Source organism: Coturnix japonica, chromosome 11, assembly GCF_054131305.1.
Source record: "Coturnix japonica strain WE chromosome 11, WE-NBRP24, whole genome shotgun sequence".
Taxonomy (NCBI): domain Eukaryota; kingdom Metazoa; phylum Chordata; class Aves; order Galliformes; family Phasianidae; genus Coturnix; species Coturnix japonica.
The window spans coordinates 4,449,919-4,469,725 of record NC_140673.1 but is presented as its reverse complement, the minus strand read 5'-3'; the positions used below and the strand labels follow the sequence as shown (position 1 = coordinate 4,469,725).

Here is a 19,807-nt window from a genome sequence, read left to right as displayed (position 1 = left end):
TTCTGCTATCTGGGTTTCATGGATTTTGAGGGCATGGGAGTCAAGGCAAAATTATGGTTCTCATTCAGTCTCTTCTGTGCTTGGTAAAGTTTCCCAGAGCAAGCTGTAATCCAGCCCGAGGGGCCACCCTGCACCCTCAAGCCCATGGCTGGTGATGACCATGAACAGACACAGTGATGTCTATGACAGAATGGAGATAAACATGCTCTGCTTCTTCTCCACTGGATATCTGCCATGTCTCTGTTTCACCCTGGCCCACAATCAAGCTGCTGGTGAAAAATAGTGATGTTTCTACTCCCCAAAGGCTAAATCCCAGCAGAGATGTTTGAAACCTGCCTGCAAGCAGCAGTCCAGGACTCCATCTCCTCTGAGCAGGGCTGGTATTTATGAGATGTTAGTCACACAGGAGCACTTAGAAGTGCTGCTGCAATGAATTGTGAACATGGCCATCAAATAATGAGTTTTTTCTAGGTGACAGCAATTCTTCAGAGCTTGACTAGTCCCTCACACATTGAAAACCATGAGGGATGTTGTTAGGCACTGAAAAACATCCCTCTTTTATTGCTGATGATGTATTTAAGCCTCCAGCCCACTGGACTGCTTCAGCTAAGACTGAGGCTTGTGTGTTCCACCTGATGTTCTCCCAAAGGGAGGTAGGCTCATCTGCAAGACCTGTGATAGGCTTCAAGCAGCCACCAGAGTTTGGGCTGGCTGCTAAACGTGCATGTTTTCATGGCTAGAGGGAGAATATTGCCTCATCAGGCTCTCATCCCTCCCAGAAAGGGATACCTGACTTTGTTAGCAGTGAAATAATCACTTCTCACATTTAACACCACATTTTGTTGTTATTTTGTGTAGGCTGGGTCTCTGCAATTCTTTGGCAGAGAACACATGCCCTGGGCTCACATCTCCCTTACTGAACAGGTTCCAGAAATGTGCTTTCTGTTCACAGTTCTAAGATGCTGCGGAGAAAATATCGCACTGAAACTGCATAACTACGGTCTATAAATGTCCAGGGCACCACGGTGTTGCCACTTTGATTCTGGAGGTGTCCCATAATTAAGGAGTCCCGCAGACGGGGCCCTGGACCTACCCTCCGCGGCCTACTTCTCGCATCCCTTAAGGCCGCCATCTTGCTCCATCGCGTCGCCATGGAAACTCAAAGCCCCCCCCCCCTCCCCCCCATTGCGTCGCCATGGAAACGGGAACCCTCATGGCGTCGCCATGGTAGCTCGAAGGCCCCCTCGCTGCCGGCCGGGGCTGTCCGCAGCGTTCGCCTGACGCGGGCGGTGCGGCGGTGTCGGGGCAGCCTCGGCCCGTGAGCGGAAGGAGGAAGCGCCATGGCCGGCGCTGAGGCCTGGGCCGGTTTCACACAGGAGGAGCTGCGGCGCCTGCAGCGAGGTACGGGTGCGGTTTGTTTGGCCATTTACAGCCTGTGTTTGATCTTCAGACCTTCCTTTCATTCTTTCTCTCCCTCCTCCCTTGGTAGATTTATCTGAGCCCTCGGAGCGGCCACGTCGTCCTCACCCTGCAAATAAGAATCGGAAGCAAGTTCAGCGAGCACAGGCTGTGCAGCAGCAATGGCAGCAGCTGGGCCTGCAGGGCGGAGCAGCCCCGGTGCCTCCTGAGCAGCTGCTGTCTGTGCCAGCACATAAACCTTGTGACCCCCAGCAGCCCGTGCCAACACCGCGTCATAACCCAGCAGATCAAAGGCAGCACGACAGCAGGGATGAGCAGAAGGAGCCAGTGCCAGCAGGGCCGTGTAATGGCAGTGACAGCACCCGGAATGTCACCGCAAAGACGAGCACCAAAGTGGAGAAAAAGAAAGTGGAATTGTTAGTAAGTCGGTACAATTGGGGGGTTGGTTTTAGTCTGTGTGGGTTTATTTTGTTCTACAGTGAAATGAAACTGAATATTGAACTTTATCTAATAGGGAGGTTTGAGAGATAATGTTTTCTTCCTCTGCTTTGAGCCTTTGCTTTTCATCTCTAGTCAGTTGGGTTAGAAGTGATTCACTACCAAATTCTGGCATGTAATCCATGCAGAAAAGCACCATGACAATTTCCTATAGCAGTGGGACTGTGGATGGAGGAGGTCTGTCTTAATGTTTTGTGAAGATCTAATCTCAGCCGGATCGTGTTGCATAGACATGCCAGCATCCACAACAGAGAGCAGCTGTACCTTTGGAAAGTAGATATATTGTGAATGGGAACTTACATAAATCACAGTGTTACTGTAGATTTATTAATATCTCCTGGTAAGGAGATAAAAACGTCCATTTTAAAGAGTTTTGTATCTTTGACAATTCAAGTTCTCGCGGTTTATCAGCCCATAGTGGGGTGTCTGTCTCTCTCCAAAGCATCAGACTGGTACCTGTGTGAGAGAGAAAGGAAAAAAGGATCTTAGAGGGGACTTCTGTGTGGGCTCAGAAAGTAGTTGAATCATAGCAGAGAAGCTTTTTGCTGTGTAAGGAGCAAATGACATCTAGCTGCCACAGCCACACACAAATCTGCTGAAGTTCTCCAAGTCTGTGCAGGTCAATTTAAATCTTGTCCAACATTTTTCTCAGTGTGTGGTTTTAGGAGTAGAATGGTGAGAAATCTGATGAGAGATTCTTGTGCAGAAATGGTTTTTAAAGTAAACAGAGCTGAGTTACTTTGGCATTGTTAAACCGAGCAAGGCCTTGGAACAGAGACTTCTTAGGAGAATGCATGAGGGATGGGAAAGCAAGATGGGAAAGCAACAAAGCAGGTTTTGTTTCCCCTTAATCCCACAAAGTTGTGTTCACACAGGTTGTCCCCTCCCACCAAGAACCTTGCCTTCCATCCTCTGAGATCAGTCATATCTCTCAGTAGTTGTTGTGCCCTAGGAGATGGAAGCCATGTAACTCTTTCCACAGTGATAAAAGGAAATTCTTGTTTTCCTCATTAATCAATTTCATTGTAATTTTTATCAGCTCTTCTTTCTATCAGTTTAATTGTCTGAGTGCTCTGGTATAAAGCAGACAGAGTGTCTGTCTGATAAGAAAAAGCAGCTGCAGTGGCGAATGGAACAGATAACTTATAGCAGCCAGTAAGAAATCTGGAGTTGCTTCTACCAGTGACAAAGCACGACCTTTAGATGAAAACTCCTACCCAATTCTGTGTTGAATGCTCTTTCTTTCAGCAATCATGGAGCCAGCAGCATGTTTGCATGTGGAGGTTTGTTTTCTGATCAGCATGTTTCATCTGAAGATGTTTATTGGTCTCAGTGACTCCTTGCAGAAACTTTTTTATTGTTCCTTTTTGGAGTTTGCTCCAGGAAACACGGTGTTTAATATCAATGTTGTGTGGAGGACAGGGAGCAAAATTGAACTTGCTATCAATTCTGATCTCTTTGTCAATGAGCAGGCAGGAAAAATCACGGTGGGAGATCCTCCAGCAAGAGCAGCGGCTGATAGAAGAGAAGAATAAACGCAAGAAGGCACTTCTGGCCAAAGCTATTGCTGAGAGGTAAGGGGCTGTCCTGCACTGTGGGCTGAGGCTGAGAAAGAGGTTTTCAATCTGCAACCAATTACATATCTTCTTTTAAGATCTCCTTTCCTCCTCTCTTTGCTATCCACGTTCAGCTCCACAAATTAGCAGCTGTGACATACGGTTCTCTGTGATTACTTACTTGCCACAAGTGATTAAGCATCTTGAGTCTGATTTTCTAGTATGTGAAAAGTGTTGGAAGGAGAAAACCATCAAACATTAAGAAGTTTTTTACACTTGGCTGATTAAAATACATAGAAATTCATGTGTTCTCAAAGTTGTTAGCTCTTGTTCATCCCATGACCAGACTTGAAGACAGTGTTGCCCAGCAAGATAGATAAGACTGCAAGTAAGGCAAGGTTTGTGAAGAAGAGCATTGGGGCAGCTGATAGCAGTGAGTCAAGGAAGGTGACGCACAGCTTTCTGGCTCACAGTCCTCTCCCAGGAACATGTCATGTTGTGCCCATTGAAGCTCTTGAGAAGCAAAGATGAATTAATATCAGTACTGTGCAGAAGATTCTCTTTGACGTCCTGAAGATTTAATTTTCTTTTGCCAGGCAGAGATAAGCAACAAGTAAGTCTGGTGTGAGTCACTGTGGGATGGTGCCACCAGGCTGGCATAAGGAGAGGGAGGAAGACGTGGAAGGTGGTAGACAAGAAGCTACATCTGAGATTTAAAGGCCTTCAGGCTCTAAGTAGTACTGAAAGATGTCTGTTTCTGTCCACCTGCATCAGCTGATGAAATGAGAGGTGGTGTCACTTTGTACCCCTGCTTTGGGATGAAGCAGTGGCTGAATAGCACGGTTTTGCTGGTGAGAAAGAATGACAGCGGCAAAGCGACCTGGTGTGAAATCTTGTTGGAAATTGCTTAGTTTGCCTGAGAGTGAAATCCACTGAAGCTTGCTGCCCTTAGCAGCATTCAGTGTTCAGAACTTGAGAATAAATAGTCTGGGTTGCATATGACTTGGTTGCAGTCCTTTGTATTTGAGATAAAACTTTCCATTGACTTCATTGGGATTTGGCCAGGACTTTTGGGAATGGTTTTACAAAAGGGAAATCAAGCTTAGGTTAGGTGGCTTTTTGGCCACTTCTAGCTGGACTTCTTTGAAAGGGGATATTTGTAGGACTAAATACCCTTCTCCCTCTTACCCCCCAAGCCTTTTCCTGTTTTCTTATGCTGAAAGCTACTTATTTGCAGCAACTTCTTCTGTGTTTCCTCAGTGAAGAAACACAATCCATTTTAGGCGCTTCCATTATAGTCATTACATAATTTTGCTGTAGTCCTTTAATAGCAGACATTTTAGATCCCTGTGGATATTAAGATCAGAGGTCTTAAACCATAAAGGAGTAGCCTTCTGAGTAGCTCTTAAAGACAGTAGTTGCTTTGCAAATGTAATGAAGCCCATTATGTCTAGAAAAGAGACCTGTGAAGGAGAAAAACCCATCTTCCTTTTTGCAGATCCAAAAGAACTCAAGCTGAAACAGTGAAGCTAAAAAGGATTCAGAAGGAGTTACAAGCTTTAGATGACATGGTGTCTGCTGACATCGGCATCCTAAGGAACCGCATTGATCAAGCCAGCTTGGACTACTCCTATGCCCGGTAAGTGCAGGGAGGAGGAGGGAACAGCCTTGTCTGAGTGGGGGGAGAAAATGCTGTTTCTACTCACTGAAGCAGTAATGGAGTTAGGTCGTTGTGATAGTGTGTATTTAAAGCTTCTCGGACTGTCTGCTTAGAAACCTTGAGGTAAAAGCATGCTTTTTATTTCCTCGTTTTTTCCTTTGGAATCTGGAAGCTGGGGTGGGTTTTCTGACTGCAGACTGTGCTTTCCAACTTCATGCTGTCATGAGGTGTACTTACTGCTTTAACTGTGCTGTTGTCCTTAAGCCCTGCTTTATTGTTTCAAGGTTGTTTATTTCTTCTTAGGGAAAAGCGGGCTTTTTATACAATCCTGAATTAAAGCCCATTTCAGGGAAACTTGCCTTCTGATGACAGGTCTGGTCCTGCTACAATCTATGGGACCAATTAAGCTTAAAACAGATTTCTGCTGAAGTACTCTTGGAACTGGAATGAAAAATGGAAGGAAAAAGTGAGCTTTTCCCCCCTTCACAATGTGCCTTTAATCACTGCGGTTTTGATGAGTTCCTTAAGTGCAAGAAATTAATTGGAACACCCTATTAGCTGTGGGTAAACCACAACATCAGTAGATAAACATCAGCTTGTTTATGTAGCCGTTTAATAAAATGGAAATGTTTGGTTGTGGTTTTTGGTTCAAGATTCAGTGTGTGAAACCCCTATTTCCACTTAAGGATTCTACTGTATATTGAGCACAGGCTAATAAGTGTGATTGGCCCTCAAGAAAATAGCTGTAGTAGCTGAAAAACAAGGATTTGGGTTGCAGAATTATCATTTGAAATATCAAAGGTTAACTGCAGTTTCAGTAGCTGAGTGCAAATGGGTGCTGAATTTCATATCCTGGAGAGGGAAACATTTCATTGTATTTTTGGCTTAACTCTGCTTTCTGAAACTGCTGAACGCTCTTGCAAATGTCCTTATCCAAATTTTCTAATAATGTGTCTCTTTGAAGTGCTAAATAGCAAAAGAGAAAGCAACAGTCAGCTCCGGCTTTTGGAAGGCAGTTTATGGTGAGGATAACAGAGGGGATATTGGTTGGGCAAAGGAGATGAAATTCTGGAGCAGTGATTTCAGTGGACTTAGTAAGTCTTTTTGTGAGGGAGCGATTTGGAAGTGTGAGTTAAATAATTGCAGTGCTGTAGTTTTTGTGCAGTGAGCCAAAGCTGATGTACTTCTGAGTGGTGGCTTTGAAAGCAATTTTTTTTCAGTCCTTGGCTTCTATTTTTGGGCTAAAATCCAGTCTTTTTCAGTGGGTCAAGAAGTGCAGTGTAAAGTAATTCTGAACACGTGGTTAATGGCATCTGGCAGTTACCGTGGAATGGAATCTTAATAATTATGATGTGGAGAAGATACGTGATTTTGGCCCAAATGTTTGACTGTGCAGAAGCTTCCAGCATAGTGTTGGCTCTTCCATTTTGGATACCTGGCCCAGGGAAATCTTGACTTTCTTGTCTTGTTCTCATTCCTGATGAGCAAGATTGCATCTCTCTCTCTAATAATTAAGCAGAATTAATATACAGTTTCAGTGAATATAGTTGAAGATGCATCACTGACATGGACACCAGCCATTAGAGAGCTACATATCCGGGATACGTCAACCCCAATAAATATTTGGAATATTTCCTCTTGGCTATATTTGCCATGACAGGAAACACAGATTGGCAGGAGGTATGTGCTGGGGGAATGCTTACAATGAAATTCTACATCTGTTGCCACACAAAAGTTGTGATCGCTATTGATGTCAGATGCTATGTCGATCTGTGGAGCTCAGAATGTGTATCTGGGTGGCCAGAAGAGTTTGCTTCTAGATGGGATCCAAGTGTAATTATGTATAGCACCATGGTAGCATCTGTATCTGTTGTGCTGATGGTTGGACTAGAAAAACACAAAACTGCTTTACAGTGTTGCAGTTTGATGGATGTTGTTCATTGGAAGTGTGAAAACACTGCAACTACTGATGGTTTCTTTGTCCTGCTAGTGTTGCATCTCTTAAAACAGGCAGTAAAAACGCTTGCTTAACAATTCAATCTTTGTATTTCAGACAAGCAAATTAACTCTTGCAATGTAGCAGCACTGTAGGCTGATGTGTCAAGAGAATATGGTTTAAAGCATTCATGCTTGGTTGGTTGTTTTCTCCCCCCCCTCCTTTAACTAAGGTAGCAGCATATCATGAAATAGCAGGCATAATGCATTCAGACCATGTTGCATTTCATGGATGCTTAAAGCATCTGTCCATGTGTCAGATTGCAAAGTGCTTTGAGAACTAACCCACAAGTAATGACACTGATTTTGCAGGAAGCGGTACGATAAGGCTGAGTCAGAGTACGTGGCAGCCAAGCTGGACCTCCAACACAAGACAGAGATCAAGGAGCACCTCACAGAGCACCTGTGCACGATCATACAGCAGAATGAGCTCCGCAAGGCCAGGAAGCTGGAGGAGTTAATGCAGCAGCTGGAAGTGGAGGCAGATGAGGAAAATCTGGAACTTGAGATAGAGGTGGAGCGGATGCTGCAGCAGCAGGAGGCAGAAGCAGGGAGACAAGCCAGCCAGTCGCACAGTCGTGCTGGGACAGCTAAAGAAAACTCAGCTCCCACTGTTACAACAAAGGAGAGTGAGCATGCTAACCATGCTGCTGCCTCTCCTGCTCCCTCTGAACAGTTGGTGCTGTCTGAAAACTCTGCGACCAAATCCTTCTCCAATATGGACAACCAGACTCAGGCAGTAAATGTGACTCCAGGAGACTCCCCAGCTCGCTCTGATACATGACTACTATTTTCAGACAAGCCAGCTGGTTATGGATGCAATACTCTGCAGGCTTCTGCGGTGCCAGTAATATGCACTTCATTTTAGAGGAATTTTTACTTATTTTTTTATTTTTATTTTTTGAGAAAGACCTCTTTTGGGGCTCACCATCTGTCCTTCTCGTTCTATTCTCTTAGGTTCACATTCTAATGCCCAGCTCTTCATGAGGCTTTATACCTTCCACATACAACACTCGGAGGCAAACAGTAGGGTTTTTCCAAAGGCTTTTCTGCATACCATTATCACAGATACCTGTTCCAAACCTTGTGCAAGAGATATGTATCTATAGGAGAAGGCTTTGCCACTTACGCTGCTTCTAAACACATTCTGTCCCCTGACAGATGCTTTGTATCCATAAGGGATAAGTTTTCAACAGTTTTTAATCCAGTGAAACCAAAGTGTATATTTTAATTATCTTCATAGCCTACGCTATTTCCTGTACCTGCTTTAAGGGATATTCATATATTGGGGGAAACTGCAAAGTTAATTGTAGTATTTCCTTTCTATTGCTTCCTGTTTCTTTCAGATCAGCTAAATCATGCAAAGCTCGTTATTGATAATAATAAATATATAATAAATAAGCTCATGAATGAGTTCATGAGCTCACAGCAGCTATGATTTAACTGAAATAATGGGTGCCAATTTAAGACGTGGCTGAATGTATGATGCAAAAATAGAAAAAAGAAAACAGTTATGATTAAAACTGTTCCATTATAAACATTTTCTTCTATCATCGTTGCCTCAGAATGCTCATAATCAGCAGGGACGTTGTGATGAATAATTCCCACAGCATATTGGAGTTGAGCCCATTTTCCTGTAATGATCAGCGCATTCTGTTGCCTGAAGAGTGGGTTTGTACCCCACAAGAAGTTGAGCTGTTTCCCTCTGTTGCTGTTGAAAGGCTTTAGTAACTCCTCCAGGTGGAGAAAGTCTCAGGAATTAAAACAGAGGATGTATGAAAGCCTCCAGTAGAGACTGATGCAGCTGCAAACCTTGGGGACATTGTGGGTATACACTTTGTAACACAGGGAAGCTGCTTTCGTTGTGGCGGTGTTTTCTGTTAATACCTGACCTGAATATGTCAGAGTTTGTGAATGAGTTACAGAATGATGCCATCAAGTGTGTAAATGGGACACCAATTGTCTCAATAGCTTTAATAGTGGAAACAAATATGTCACTACATTTCATTTTTATTCTATTAATAAATCAATGCATCTTCTTCGTGGTGTGTTTGCCTTCAGTTTTGATATCTGATACTAACTCCCATATCCAAGGCTGTTTTTCCACAGGAGGTGATAAATGACAGAATCAGATACGTCCCTTGGCGAGTTTCCTCTGTGTGAGAGTAAAACCTTGAAGAAGGCCGTTCCTAAGTATAAAAATGCATGGGGCAAAGCCATGGCAGGGGACGACTTGGCATGTCATTTTGTCTTCTAGCTGTGGTCTGAGACAGCAGTGACAAATCTCTGCTGGTGCCTCCCATACACAGGAGACAGGAGGATAAATATTTCTAGAGAAATCTTTCATGGTTATAACTGACTGAAGTTAGAAAAGTCCAAACCAACCTTTTTGATGCACATTAAGCACTGCTGTGTCGCTGATAGACTTCTTTCCCTGATGTTTTGCTGAACAAAAGTTGGCCTAACAACCAAATATTTGATTGCATTTTGAAATACAAAAACAAAATGGTGACGGGCTTCCTTTGCCCTGTCTGCAATTGCAGAGCAGCTTGTCACAACCTGATTGTGGTTTTCAAAGCTGGTTACTGGTAAGTGCAATAATAATTTAATCGTACTGTTCTTGTTTCCATCCTCTGCAGCTGTCCCTATTTGCTCCTCAAGAAAATCCTGAGTCTTACTGGGTAAGTCTGTTCCTCGTTACGGTTATATTCAGCTCATTGAGGGGCATAAAGAAGAGCATCTGATGGAAGATTGGAATTGTGATGGTGTTTACAAGGTACAAATACATACGCTTTGGCTTTGGAACTTGAGGGTCTATGGTAGGCTGACATGTTGAAATGGACCTACTGATTGCACCTTGTTGTTATTACCAACGTGGTTATTATTGCCTGAATCCCTCAAACCAAAAGAGGTGGAAAACTGGAAATCTGAAGATCTTTTTGACAGCTCCTCTGGAATATGAGTGTTCTAAAATGGAGCAAGCTTATAGAAAGGCTTATAAGGTGGAAAATCCTCATGCACCACGCCAATAGTGCTGGTGCTGTTTCTGCCTCTAGGGAAAAGCGTTCGAATCAGCAGTTTCTGCTCTCTCACTGGTCTCTCATCGAAGTTCTGGCCAGTTCTCTCTGTATTTAACTTCTGAGCTTGCAAAATGAACCAACTGGCTGCACGCCATATGAAACAGCCACGTGAAACAACAATAGGCAGCCCAACGTTTCGTTGCTCTCTGTAGGCAGGAAGCCGAAGGGTTAAATTGTTTGATCTGAGTTATGAAGCCTTTCTCTGACGTGTGATATAAACCACTACCGTGGTGTCAGTTCCACTTTGGAAATTTGCAAATGTTTTGATGGGTGCCAGTGTGCCGGTTTAACATTCCCCTTATGCCGGAGCCAAGCAGTCCAGTCATAATTGTAACAACATGTGTGCTGGTCAGAAATGCCAGGAGATGATTTTGGTGCAGCAGAGGAGTTGGTTTTTTTCTCGATTATTACTATTTTTTTCTTTCCTTGAAGGAAACAGAACAGTTGGAATTGAGGCTCTTCAAACAAAAGCCTTTTCTACCTTCGTAGCGGTCAACAGGTTTTATCTCACATTTGGCTCTGCTGTTGTTGGAAAGCACCAAAGGCAGGTGCGCTGCCCACCCAGCACGTTGCATCTCTTCAGCAAAGAGAACTGCAAAATTCAGCTGAAGCCAAGAGCAGGTAGGCAGGTTTTTGAGTGAGGGCCCCTTGCTTGTACAGGTAGAAGTCTGAATATGAAACATGCTGGGATTGAGCACTGTGGAAATGGAGTGATATCTAACAGCAGCACTGCAGGGCTCAGCGCTGGGGATTTGGTTTCTCCTCTGGCAGTGCAGCCATTTCTGTGTTGGGCTACAGCATTTCTGCTATGGGAAGAAGCGGAAAACACCAACGTATGCCACTGTGAGGGTGTTAAAAGAGTACAATATAATTGCCCATGTTGCAGTTTGGCCAGGATGTTGGGATTACTGCTCCTTCCTCTGTCAAGAAATGTTTAAATGAGCACAGATGGTCATGGCTCAGACAAAACTGCATTAACTCCAGCAGTCTAGGGTTCCCATGGATGTCTAGTGTGTGGTGTAAAACACTTGGACGGTCCCCAGTTTGATTGTATATCCAGCCAGCTAAGTTGAGCTCTTGAGAGGCTTCATCTTAGGGTAGCTGCCCAGTAGAGATTTAAGTTCTCAGTCAGCCATGTTTCTCCCTGATACCTTCTGCAACATTCTGAAGTCTTTGCTTTGAGCCCGTATCCCACCTAAAGAGGATGGGACACCTAAATAGACTAGGATAGACTAGCAAGAGTAGTTGGGGTCCTGCATTTCCTACAAGCAGTTTCAGCAACATGCTAGATGGGACTGCTGATAGGAAAGTCATCCTATTCAGGAGAAGCTGTAGATCCAGTGATGGGACAGAGCGCTTCCAAATTGCTCTCCAGGCTGGGACCCACTGTTTTGCATTTTTTGCTTAGGACTGTAGGATCTGCATGAGTTTCCATTCTCTGTAAAGGTTCAAACTTGAATGAAAACCCCCACAATATGGATTGTCCCAGCCTGAGGCCTGTTACTTTATCAGCCTCGCCTTGTGTGGGATCTGTGAGTGGTTCTTGTCTTAGTTTAGTACATGAGTGCAATGCTGTGTAGACACAGAGGCTTGGGGTAATACTAGCTGAGACATCTCTGTGCTCTGCTCCAATGCGTGCCACTGCTGTGTGTAAAGGTTCCTACGATGGCTGAGAACTAGATAAACTTTTTATGCAGGCCTGATTCAGCCCAGAGATTTTATGTTTGACACTTTGGTGTTGTGTCACGGTCCCTTTCCTAATGCTGTGCATACAGACAGGTGTGGGTACAAGGGACAAAGGGTTTTGGCAGTGGCAATGCAGGCAGAGTGTAGAGATGTGGGCTGGTATAATGGAAACCACATGCTTGTTAAGTGCCCTATTTAGGCTTGTCTGCGTGGTCCTATTAAAGCGAGTGTTGTTGGCTCCTTTGATGGGGCACGAGACTGGTTTCCTTCATCATTTACCCTGATTTATGTCCCAGCAGCAAACCTGTACCTCAGTGGGGAAAGACCAAGTAAGGAGAGAGGTTAGCCCAGCCTCACCCCCTCGGCATGACAGAACATCAGATCCTTCAAATCCTTGCCTTTGGCAGCCTGTTAGTTGCAGGGTTTAAATCATGCCTTTTAAGATGCAGGTAGAGACAGTAAAAAGCTTGGGCCTTTCTGAATTAGGGCCTGGATTGTGTAGTTAGAGTCATTTTCTCAATTAGCCAGGCATAAATCAATATAACGAGGCACTCGGGAGCATTGGGCAGTTTTAGTACCTTGTCTCTCCTGCCTCTGTCCTTACTGCTCCCACCTGGTTATTTGGCTGATCTGCTGGTGATTTTATTTTTCCACGCTGCCAGAGCTAAGCAGTGAGTTTTAGTGTCTGTGCTGGTTCTCACACCTGGCGCGTGTGTGAGAAGTGATAACTGGGAGAAATGGGTCTTAGACAGTAAGATCTATGTGGCATCATCCTTCAGGGAGTGGGGGCAGCGTCTTGTTGAGTAGGAAATGATGGTTGGTGGCACAAGCACAAAAAATATGACAGCAGTGTCCAGCACCATGTTTGTGCTCTCCAAGCCATAACTCCCTTTCCAGGCCTACACCATGGAAGAGCTGTGCTGCTTTCCAGAGATTGTTGGATATGAAAAATTCAGTGTGAAAGCTGCAGTGCTAGGGATACCTCCTCAGTCTCTTGCATCTTTCAGAGTGGGAGAGAGGATGTGCAAAGATAGCTGAATAAAGGAGCAGGATGCTGTTCACCCAGCCCAAGCATGGCCTGAAGTAATGGCTTTCCCTGAGTGGTGGAGCTGAAAAACACCCAAACCAACCTTGATTGCTTTGTGTAATAGAGGTGAAACTGAGGTCTGACTTTCCCCAGGGAGGAATCCTTGCTCTGTGCTGAAGCAGTGCTGGTGATGCGTTTGAACAAGTGATCATCTGATGCAGTCCTCTCGTGTTATCACTGCTGAATCTGACCCTTCTAATATCTCTTTAGCATTTCTTTTGTCAGTGAGAGCAGCAATGGGTCTTGGCTCTGATTCGCGAATGTTTTGGAGAGTGTAGGCAGTGTATAACAGCAGCTTGCTGTTGGTGTGATTCCTTCTCCAAGGGATGGAGCAGGTATCCTGCAGGTGCTACCTGAGCAAGGCATGCTGTCTTGCCTCTTTATTGTTTTATCATGCAGAAGTGTAACCCCTAGGCTATCCATCCCCAGGAGGTGGTGAGCCATCAGCCCAGCAAGGGGTGCCCTGCTAGTAATGTTTGGCTGCATCTGGTATGACTGAAGAGTCACAATCTGGCTGATCTGGCTGTCCCCCAGACTGTCAGTGTGGGCAACAAGCCCCATAAGCTCTCTGCAGACCCACGCTGTGAGCCTGCGCTCAGTGTTCTCACTGTGTTTGCAACATGAGCTAGTGTGAAACAGTCGTGTCTTTGCAGGCTCGAGTGACTTTTGCAGTACAGACAGATCTTTTCTCCCAAGGATGGGTTAATAGAATTCAGGCATCATGGTTTGGGGAGTTCTGTAGCTGCTGAAGTGTTGGCTCTTATTGCTGAATGTGCATATTCTGTGCTGGTGGTGTCCTAGAGGTTGTATCTCTGTCTTCACTATCACATGAGCTGCAGCTGGTCCCGCATCTTGGTGGTTAGTTTCACGGCAGAGAAGATAATACTGTTTGGCGTAAGGATGTGCTCATGAAGAACTTGGTCCATTCCAACATTTTTCTAGCATGCTTCTCTGATCCTCCAAGAAGAACATCTTGCAGCTGTTTAAAAAGTCAGGCCTGGTTCTCTGCAGGATTTTCTTCTTGCATCCAGATCTTCTTTCTTTCTTTTTTTTTTTTTTTTTAACGTCTGCTAAAATACCACTTGTTTTCTTTTCTGCTCTCCTCAAGTCAAAATATTTAGCCATGTACTTTTCTCTGTGACATCCTACTGCATCCCCCCCTAACTACTGTGGTGTGTCCATCAACCTCTCTGATGCTAAACAGGTCTGCAGGAAGCCCAGCACTGCCAAGCAGGCAGGCTCTCACTCCTGGCCTTGCTCAGCAATCTGGTATTCTCAGTGACACAGACCCTTTGTGAGTCTTTTGGGGGTGATGCTCTTCCTTTCAGAACCCAAGAAGCTATAGGAGGATTGTTTCTTTGACCTGGAATTTGCAGGATGTCATGCTTGGACGCTTATGATGCTTCAGGCCTCGGCATCCACAAAGCTAAATCTACTTTTTGTACAGGGGAATCATGCTTTGCTTTTCAGGTACCTCATCTGTCTCCTCTGTGCATATTGCTCACAACGCTGGAATTTTTCATTACTCAAACCTTTCCAAGCCACCAGGTTTTCTCCTTCAACCTCCTTTGCTTTCTCTTTCCAGCAGCTCCTGAGAAGCTTTCTGGACCCGTCTGCCTGGCAGGCCAGGCATCTAACCAGGGCTCAGAGCTGAGCAGAAGGCTGGGTGAGCATGTGATGCTATTGCAAGTGCTTTGATTCACAAAATTAATACTCAATAGAATTAAACTCAGAGGCAGATTCAGCAGCCCAGATTCCTGTTCTTCCCACTTGTAGGCTTTCAGGCTACCCACGTTTCACTGTTACACCCTTGCTCTCAGTAATCTTTCCTCTCGCTTCCACGTCTGTGATTCCTAAGAAAGCTGTTTTGAGTTGGTTACCTCCAGAGAGATGACAGATCACAATCCATCTGGGCAACCCTGGAGAGAGCCAAGGGGAGACTTCCTGGTGGGGGTGAGGCCTGGAGAAGGCATTTGGGATGGCTGCCATCCACAAACACATCAAAGGTGCAAATGGCTTTTATCAAGAGGCAATAAAACTTTAATCCAAAGCCCACTTTAATATATTTGCCACATATTTAAAAGGGAACTGATTTCACAAAATGCTTTTGTGAGTTTTATAAATTCTCTGGACCTGTGTCTTACAAGCGTCTACTCTGGAAACCTGAGTCTTTTGTTTGGGGATCCCAGATGTTCAGGACTGGTGACTAAGGAGAGAATGAGAACTAAAACCATTTCAAAACCTCTTTGAAACCTGGGCACAAGCAGTGTTGGTTTTTGGGTTTGTTGTTGTTTTTAGCTCTGGGCCTCTGTTATCTTTGCTGTTTGTTTGGCTTTAGCAGATAACATCTTCTCAGACAGAGAGCGAGACATCCTCCATTCAGCTGTCAGAAGTCCCCCAGTTCCAGCTCTAAGGCTACAAGGCACTGGCTTTTTGACCTGCTGGGATGCTTGCCTCTATAGGCCAGTCCTGTTTTACTGGAGGAAATCTCTTGCTGTCCCCACTAAAGGTAGAAATTCCCTTGCAAGATGAGGGGAATTGTAGGCTTTCTTTCCCCCACCGCCCCTTTCTCTTCTTCAGTGGAGAGTATAAAGATCACTGCTTTCATTTGGAAAGGGCAAGTGACTTTCCCATGCTGTAATACCCAGCAAGTGTTGAGAGAATGTGGTTACATAAAACCATATTTTTAATACAACCGACAGACTGTCTTGAGAGCTAAGTGTTTTTTGACAGTTTTTATGCACCTGTTAATTCAAAGCTCTTAACATGTGCCAGTTAAAAAGAGCTAGGCACTAAAACATCCAGCCTGTGGACTGCAGGGGCTCAGCTGCACACCAGAGCACCAGGATTCTGAGCAAGGTAGAAACTTTGCTTCTCTTACAGGACAGGCTGGTATACAACTAATTCAACTCGGAGCTTTTGTTTCCCACTCCTGCTTGGCCTTGAAGATTCCTGCTTCTCCTTCGGACCTGAAGAACAGCTGATGTTTCTTTGGGTTTCTTCACTTTCCCACCTATTGCAGTTACCAGAACTAGACAGCTAAGAAGATAGAAGAGAGGCACTGACAATAGCTCCCCAGGCTCCTCTGTGTGAGACCAAGAGCAGGGGTTCATCTGCTGCTCAGAGCTGTTGGCTGGGACTCTTCTGTTAGATAGTTCTGTGAAATGGTGCTGAGCATCAACGTTGTTTCGTGCATCTCTGCCAGGAGGCGTAAATCCCTTTCCTTACAAATTAGGTTTGAACATACAGATTGGTTACTCGAAAGTGGAAAAATTCATCAGGGGGAACTTCTTGGAATTTCATTAGTGTCTGTGAAGGGTGCATGTGAGCTTCAACCAGCATGAAGTTTGTTTGGGCTTCTTTTAAGCAGGAAATACTGGGTGGGGGCTTGACAGCCAAGCATCTGAGAGGGCGATAGATGGGGTTAGGATTCCCACATCATTAACACTCATTCCATGTCTTGCAAAATTACCTGACAGGACAAATATGATCCAGATCAGGTGTGTGCACACTGTTGCTTTGTGTTGAATTAGTTAGGACACGCTATATAGTATTTATATTGGCTTCATCTTGTACATTGACTGCAGGAAGACATATGATATTCCATCTGGCATAAATTCTGTTAGACTGAAGTTACCTCCTAACAAGTCAGAGGATAAATTTGATGAGGAAAGGGGTATATACGGCATCAGTGTTTGCTGCATGAATTCACAGCAGTTCCTGTCCTCGGTGCCATCAAATAAAACTTGCTGTCTTGTGTAGTTACTATGCGTGACACGGGGATGCTTCCATGAAGAAATGTGAATTCTGATTGTATTGGTGTAATGGTGATTTCTTAGATTGCTCCTTCAGTAATTGCTCTATGTGTACTTAACTGATAGACTGTTTTCTCAGGGTACACATTCAATGCCAAGCAAGACTGAGGTACCAAGCAGGGTGACCTCCTATTGTGGAACCACAAAGTGAGGAAAAGATCTCTAGATGTCCTCTAGCTGATAATCAAGTGCACTTCCATTCTTCCTGTCAGACAATTGTCCAGTAGTTCATGCACGCTGTGGTGATGGAAGACGTGTCTTTGAGCATTTTACCTCAATGTCTAACTTGAGTCTGCATCACTGCAGTTTAAACCCGAGTCTTCTTGCCCCATTAACTGAGTTTGAGAAGAACAGTTATTTCTCTTCTCCAAAGCACAACCATTTCTCCATGTAGCATTTGCACAGCATGCTCTACAGTGAGGCAGAAAGCAAAGCATGCATGGTGGGAAGCATCCAAAACCCCTTCGGTTCTGCACTAATTGAGCCATCTGTGACTCATCTTCATGCTTGTGCGTCAACTCATGCAGATAACTTCAGAGCAAGTAGAGCTCTGAATCACTGCACACACGCATGGGAGACAGCAGCAGGTTCCCTCATTGTTGTGCTCATGAGGGCACAGAGCTGTGGTGCACCAAACGTTCATAAGAAAAGTATGCTGGTTGTTCAGTGCTGTGTTCAAACTATGAAGCATGCTTGATTTGCAACTGCAAACAAATGAGAAGACTCATCATCCCTGCAGAGAGCCCAGATACTTTTGAAAACAAGTTTTCTCCCTTTCCATCTGATTTGAATTTGAGAGCCGCTCCATGTCCCAAAGCTGTGATTTTATCACCTCTTTGCCAGCCAGAGTACATGATGACAGATTTCTCCATCAAACTGAAGGGTAACTTTTCTGAAAGATCTCCTGGTTTTCACCCATCTGAGATGCTCTGGCGTTTGCTTAGCAGCCACTTGTCCTTTACTGCAGAGGTGCCTTGCTCAAAGTGCAGAACAGCTCTCTAGAGTCACAAGACAGCCTCCAGATCAAGCTTGGAGGTTCTTTTGAGAGCTTCTCAAAAAGCCTTTTCCTGTGGGGGTGATCTTACAGCCAGAAAGCACTTGGCAGAAAGGTAATGTGAATGTGACCTTAAACATCAGAAAGCAGCGAAGTACTTGAATGCCAAATGCACTTCTCCCAGCTGCTGCTGACAACTTCATTCCCAGGGCAGATGCTGTAGCTGATCTCTTGGACAGTTTTTCCTTCCCACAGCCACATGCAATGATGACAACAGCAATGTGCGGTGATTCCCTCTGCCCAAGAGTATGTTCTGTTGCAGATTTCATTCTCCTCACTCCAGCTCTCTCTGAGTCAAAGCTGGAAAGCACGTTGAGGATATGGCTTGGTCTTGGGCTGGAATTTCTCACCATCAGCTTTTGAAGAACAGTTAACTCAGATCTGGAATGGGCTTCTGCACAATAGCAATTGCCCACCTCAGAAGGAAACTGAATAGCCAGACCTGCAGGAAGGGCTGTACTCATCTGCTCCTTAAGGTTTCTGGCCAGTCATGTGCTGGGGTGAGTGATTGCAACCCTGGTGGGCAAAAGATGCTTTGTACCATGGTCATGTTCAGATACCTGGGGACAAAGGAAAGAGGCAGTTCACTTAGTTTTGGACCAACACAGAATTTAAAAAAAAAAAATAATAATAATAAAAAAATAAAAATAAAAAAAGAAAAGAAAAAGAAAGAAAGAAAAGGAAAAAAAAGAAAGAAAAAGAAGAAAAACAGAAATATTGAGTCAACCTAGGACATGGTGTCTAATCTGAAATGCAGTGTTCCATTTTACAGTTTCCTTTTTTTTTTTCTGGAGTCAGGTTTTTCAATGAAACCTCCAAAAGGCTCGTTTCAGAAACACCTACATGAAGTCAACCTCTTTCTTTTGAAAACACTTTGAAATGAAATGTTTTGAAGTTTAAAAAAGAGCCTCCTGTGTTAGGGTTGTTGGTTTTGTTTGTTTTTTTGGCAAAAGGTGCTTGTCCGGTTCAACCCAACTTTGGGAATGGTTTATGTCCCTCCAAATTGAAGCTCTGGTCTAAGTTACTGCACAAATTCACCCGCTGTGTCAGTGAATCTGCTGAGGGCAGAACAGAGCCTGTGACTGAGCCCGGAGCTGTTCCACCTCCTTGGAACCAGGGAGGAGAACCCGGGCCGTCCTCATAAAGGAAGCAATTCAGCTCTGGGTAATCAAAACCCAAGCCCTGCTTCCTTTCCAAGGGGATACGGAGTCCCCTTGCTGAGCATAGCCAAAATTCCCATTATCTCCATCAGGAGTTAATGCACACCCTGACACCAAATGAAAAAAAAATACAAGAGCAAGGGTTGAAATGGTCCCATTCCCTTTATCCCCTTTTACCGATCCGCTTCCAAGAACAAAAAGGAGCAAAAAGGCATGAGGTTTCCTTTCAGGCGCTCCCTAATGATGGCCGCGATGATCCAACCAAGCCACTGCGAGCAGCCAGCGGAGCGCTCTGCTCTGGAAGGGCAGAGGAGGATCTGCCAATGCAGCAGCTCTGCAGACGTGTGAGGCTGCTAAGCTCCTAATCCCACGTCTTATTTTTATGAATTTTCACACTAGTTGGGATATAACGAACGTTGAGCCCAAAGACGTTAATTACCCGGGTCCTTTTTTTTTCTTCTTTCATTATTTTTTTGGAGAGGCATTTCGATGGAGTGTAACGTTTTAAATTACAAGGTGTGAAATAAACCCTACAAAACTTACAGCTTTAGTGGAGGAACTCCAAAATCAAATAAAAATGCAAAACCGCCGATGAAGTCCAATTTACTGTAAAATGCTCTGGATCGTGGTGTTCCAGTAACTTTTTTTTTCCCCCTACATACTTTGGTTAAAATAATTTATATCCGCTGCAGTGTTTATGTACCTTAAGCTTTATTTATTAAAGGATATGTATATTTCAAGGCCAGTTTTAATGAGACATGCTGAAATCTGTAAGGTACAGTGCGACTTTTGTTCTA

The 19,807-nt window shown here is 44.4% G+C and overlaps 1 protein-coding gene across 1 annotated transcript; it reads left to right on the top strand.

Annotated features, from left to right (window-relative positions):
* The first annotated feature begins 1,318 nt into the window (after positions 1–1,318).
* Positions 1,319–9,167, top strand: GORAB (golgin, RAB6 interacting). The gene is made up of 5 exons (XM_015869797.2): positions 1,319–1,401; positions 1,490–1,835; positions 3,390–3,491; positions 4,972–5,112; positions 7,441–9,167. The coding sequence occupies exons 1-5, from the start codon at positions 1,341–1,343 to the stop codon at positions 7,910–7,912; spliced, it is 1,122 nt and encodes a 373-aa protein (XP_015725283.2). The 5' UTR covers positions 1,319–1,340; the 3' UTR covers positions 7,913–9,167.
* The last annotated feature ends 10,640 nt before the right edge of the window (positions 9,168–19,807 follow it).

Excerpts from the sequence above, each read along its gene's own strand:
- GORAB (XM_015869797.2), top strand. The coding sequence starts at position 1,341 with ATGGCCGGCGCTGAGGCCTGGGCCGGTTTCACACAGGAGGAGCTGCGG. Across the intron at positions 1,836-3,389 it reads GAGAAAAAGAAAGTGGAATT|GCAGGAAAAATCACGGTGGG; the intron begins GTTAGTAAGTCG and ends GTCAATGAGCAG. Across the intron at positions 3,492-4,971 it reads GCCAAAGCTATTGCTGAGAG|ATCCAAAAGAACTCAAGCTG; the intron begins GTAAGGGGCTGT and ends TCCTTTTTGCAG.